This window comes from Danio aesculapii, chromosome 2, assembly GCF_903798145.1.
Source record: "Danio aesculapii chromosome 2, fDanAes4.1, whole genome shotgun sequence".
Taxonomy (NCBI): Eukaryota; Metazoa; Chordata; class Actinopteri; order Cypriniformes; family Danionidae; genus Danio; species Danio aesculapii.
The window spans coordinates 4,399,522-4,404,521 of NC_079436.1; the positions used below are offsets into that span (position 1 = coordinate 4,399,522).

A 5,000-nucleotide genomic window follows, 5' to 3' on the forward strand; every position below is an offset into this window, starting at 1 on the left:
TATACAAACTTTCATGTTTGTGAATAATATTACTGAGATTAATTTAAAAAATGAAATGAAATGAATATAAATTTACGCACATCTACACAAGTAAATAAAAAGACTCGATGGGATAAAAATCTACGGAAATCTGACGATTTCTGTGTGCGCAGACTCCATGTGGGAATAGTGATTACTGACCACGATAATACACTACATTAAAAAAATGCTTTTTTGTCTGCATAAAAATGTTTTTGTCTCAATTCTAATCCAAGTATCTAAAAATTCTTAAATCAAGAAGCATTTTCTAGAAAAAATCAATATCAATAGTCAAAATCAAGTCAATAATTAGGCGAAGCGTTAGCGCAGCAAGTAGTGCTGTCACCATGATGGTTTGAGCCTCAGCTGGTTCAGTTGGCATTTCTATGTGGAGTTTGCATGTTCTCCCTGCGTTCGTGTGGGTTTCCTCCGGGTGCTCTGGTTTCCCTTGCAGTCCAAAAACATGTGGTACAGGTGAATTGAGTAGGCTAAATTGTCCATAGTGTATGAGTGTGAATGAATGTGTATGGATGTTTCCCAGAGATGGGTTGCAGCTGGAAGGGCATCCACTGCGTAAAACGTGCTGGATAAGTTGGCGGTTCATTCCGCTGTGGTGACCCCGGATGAATAAAGGGACTAAGCCGAAAATAAAATAAATGAAGTCAAAATTAAATGAGTTTTTCTATTAAACAAGCCAAGTAATCTGCCAATGAGGTAAGCGAAAACAAATGTATTATTGTCAATAGTATAAATTTAACTTTTATTGATTATTGACACTAAAATTGAAAAAGAAAAACAAACAAAATCTTAGGTTGAATTTGAATATTGCTGCATCCCTTCTTCAAATCCTCCCTTTTTTTTTCTTTAAAGCTGACTGTCATCACTTGTGCTGTGAAGGATAGTCCTGCAGCCATAAATGATGTATACCTTAATCTACACCGAAGCCTCCCATCCATAACAGCTTGTGTCAAAAACTTGCTCTCCCTCTTTGCTCCCTCTAATGACTATTTATAAGTAGAATATGCCACAGGCCAGACTGGATCGGCCCCCGGATCCAGCAGCCAGAGGTTGCATGCATTACGTAACACTGTGACTGGTTGCTTCTCAGCAGGGGGCTCTAACTCAATGGCAGGGGGGTCGCAGGATCTTCTCCAGCCCAACAATCTGGCCCTAAGTTGGTGTAAGTATTCAATTCCTCACCCCAACTTCTTCCTGCCTCAACTTCTTCCTGCTCCTTTGGGCTCCAAAGTCCGTATCTTCACCCCTGCATTGGTCATTCTCTCCAGTAGAGGCTGTCGAGCAGCTCGCTGCGTTTTTAGTGCTGTGGGTTGAGTCCTAAAGTCAGAAAAGGCACAAAACTTTCAGAATTATAAAGCGATTCAGACATTTACGACGTTAGAATGCTCTGGGGTCTGCAAATGCTGAGGCCCAAGCATGAACTTTTATAAGCATCATGATTGGCTGTGGACCTGGTGTGTATATTTTGTTCTCAATGGATTTTGCTTTGCATTTCAGCCAGCGGAAATATCCCAGCCTTGCAGAGGGACAAAGACAACACTAATGTCAACGCAGACGTACAGAAGCTGCAGCAGCAACTGCAGGATATCAAAGAGCAGGTGAGTATGGCAGCGTGCAAATGGTATAGATCATTTTAATTCCTTTATTTGTTTATAGAATGATAATAAACTGTATTTTATAGGGCTTTTAAAAGTAGGGTTGGATACCGAAACCAGATACATATGTAACCTGTATGCACCAGACTGAATCAGCATATGTATTTCGGTGCCACTGGTGCTTCGACATGAACATAAAAAGCATGAAGGGGTGCACCAAAGGCACACATAAGTACATGTTCTGTCACACTATCTCTAAACATTTAATCCTAAACAACTTTGAGGGATACGGACACCATCAGCGATGTTGTTGCTTAGGGGAACGCATGTAGGAATCGAGCGCAGTACAGCGAAATCCGGTGATTGACTCTTCGGATTCATCAACACGCACGATCGTGTTCATCAAATTTGCTTAAACTAAAGCCTAGTTCACACTACAGGATTTTAAACATCGGCAGATCGCTGTGCTGTTCACGCTACATGACTTGATTTTGTGTCTTTTAATCTCTATGGTGTTCACACTACGCGACACTACGTAAAGATTCACAAGAAGGGGATCACACACTACAAGATCTGACCAACTAGTTCCCCAACAGCTCAGTCAAGCTACCAAACCACAGCCAATGAAATGTTGAGGGAGGAGTCGTCAGAAAAAGCTGAACACTATTGGCTGCTTATGTGCTGATGACATCACTAACAGTGTTTCAAGCTTTCAAGAAAGCATCGTCAATCAGCTGATGCCTCAGTGGATCAATCGCTCATCTGCAAGGTTCGAGTGGATTGATATAACAGAAATTATAACCTGCTATTTAAAAAAAAAACTACTGAATGGGGATATTTTGAATGGGAAGTTGTAATGTAGCTGTGGTGGGATGAATTTTGGTGTGGCGCCCCATCATGGAAGAATGAATGTAGCGGAAACCATGGGTTAGTTGTCTTAACTTCTGTTCTTGGCCAATCACATACTCTCACTATCATTATTAGTGCGGTGTAAGCATGATCTAAATCAATTTTATATAGATATATATATCTGAACATGCAGCTCAACTCATTGTTCAAGCTTTTGTTCTCTCCAAACTGGATTATTGCAACTCTCTACTAGCCGGGCTTCCAACTAACTCTATCAAACCTCTTCAGCTGCTTCAGAACGCAGCAGCACGAGTGGTCTTTGATGAACCCAAAAGAGCACATGTCACTCTGCTACTCACCCATTTGCACTGGCTGCCAGTTGCTGCTCGCATCAAATTCAAAGCTCTGATGTTTGCTTACAAACGACCTCTGGCTTTGCTCCTTCTTATCTGCTCTCACTTCTGCAGATATATGTGCGCTCCAGAAACTTGCGTTCTGTGAATGAACGTCGCCTCGTTGTTCCATCCCTAAGAGGGAAGAAATCACTTTGCCGAACTCTCGCATTCAATCTGCCCAGTTGGTGGAATGAACTCCCTAACTACATCAGAACAGCCGAGTCACTTGCTGTCTTCAAGAAACGACTAAAAACTCAACTATTTAGTCTCCACTTTCCTTCCTAATCTGTAACTGCCTCTCTGGCTATACCACTAACTGTACTCTCTCTCTCTCTCTCTCTCAAAAAAAACAAAAAACATTACTAATGTTTTGCTTTTTAGACTTTACACACCTGAAACTTGTCTATAGCACTTGTTCACTGCTGCTCTTATAGTTGTGTAAATTGCTTCCTTGTCGTCATTTGTAAGTCGCTTTGGATAAAAGCGTCTGCTAAATGACTAAATGTAAACGTAGATATAAATTTAAACTGAATAGATTGTTGCGTGTTTTACGATAGAATAAATGTAAAACATGCATTGTTTTTCTTTTACCACGCATCTGTAGACATGAAACATTAGATAATGAAAATTTACTTGAAAGTCTTGGAAAAATCATGGAATTTTAGTAGTAAAATGTGTATAACCCTGTTCGTACAAGTTAGCCACTAAATCAAAGTTACGAATTGCTGTAAGATCGTGTTAGATTTAGCCGAAAGTGTTACAGAATTGAAACCGTATAAACCAGGCATGAGCAAACTCGATCCTGGAGGGCCGGTTTCCCTGCAGAGTTTTGCTCCAACACTAATCAAACACACCCGAACACCCTAATTAGTGTCTTCAAGATCACTAGAAAGCTACAAGCAGGTGTGTTTGATTAGGGTTGGTGCAAAACTATGCAGGGACACCGGCCCTCCAGGATCGAGTTTGCCCATGCCTGGTATAAACAGTGAATTGAATCTATTTACGGTCTACCCACAGATTTGGACTTATGGCTCATTGAACACGTTTCTCTTCCTCTTAGACTATGTGCCCGGTGTGTCTGGATCGCCTGAAGAACATGATCTTCATGTGTGGCCACGGCACCTGTCAGCTGTGCGGAGACCGCATGAGCGAGTGCCCGATCTGCCGCAAGGCCATCGAGCGCCGAATCCTGCTTTACTAGAGCGCCGCTTCTGTGTGGTTCTCATAAGCACCTTCCCTGGATCTGCAAGGCTCTCCGTGTCTCAAGCTAAGCTAAGAGTCATCAGTGTTACCACATCCATCTTGGTTTTATCTTCAATATTAAGGTTTTAATTATGTTCGAGGGGGAAGAAACTCGTTTGATGACTGTATTTTTCAAGTGCCCACATTTACGTTCGTTTTCAGCAGCACCGACATGAACTGACTCTGTCAGGGTGTAATAATTCATCTACGCCAGTGTATTATGCTTATATATCCTGATGTATCTACAGTATCCGTGTAGAGCATGGTGACGTTTAGGATGTGACCGAACTCCCACTCGAACTTTTTCTGGAGGTTTCTCATTTTGTGTGACGTAGCGTTCAATCGTTTGTCCGAAAAGGCGTCCATCTTTTAGCAGTGTACTGTTAGTATAACATTGCATGTCGCTCTCTCAGATTGCTGCTGTCCTACAGTATATATACACACACACACACACATATATACACAGAGTGTTATTAGGCTGGAAAGATCTTACAGTTGACTTTAAGATGATGTTAATTCACTTAACGACCATCGATGTTGGATTGTTCTCCAGCAATCCTACTTTATGCACACTATTCTCTTGCCTGATGTTTAATACGACAAAGATCTCGATCAAAAAGAATCAAAACTGCTGGTTTTGTGCCATTGTTCGACAAAAACACACACATGAAATCATTTCACCCTTCGGGAATACGGTGCTGTTCCTTACTAGTTAATTTATACTATATTTTTTAATCTTTTCCACTAAGTCTGACATGAGCTGGAATATACTATTGAATATAACCTGTCGTTGTTAAACGGGGCCTTACTTTAACTAGGCCGTGAGAGAGCCTGACCAAAAAAAGAAATGAATTCGTAGCTGCTCATTAACAACTCGGCGTCT

General features: G+C 41.2%; 1 protein-coding gene across 3 annotated transcripts in view; it reads left to right on the forward strand.

Moving 5' to 3' along the window:
* Positions 1-5,000, forward strand: part of mib1 (MIB E3 ubiquitin protein ligase 1) — a 106,725-nt gene that overhangs the window by 101,249 nt on the left and 476 nt on the right. The window contains exons 20-22 of one of the 3 annotated variants that reach the window (XM_056471180.1): positions 1,127-1,198; positions 1,534-1,634; positions 3,936-5,000. The exon at positions 3,936-5,000 is cut by the window's right edge and continues 476 nt beyond it. In XM_056471180.1, the coding sequence (XP_056327155.1) occupies positions 1,127-1,198; positions 1,534-1,634; positions 3,936-4,076 (314 nt within the window). In that variant the 3' untranslated portion in view covers positions 4,077-5,000. The remainder of the gene's footprint in view (positions 1-1,126; positions 1,199-1,533; positions 1,635-3,935) is intronic. The other 2 variants (XM_056471188.1, XM_056471195.1) reach the window with 2 other exon arrangements.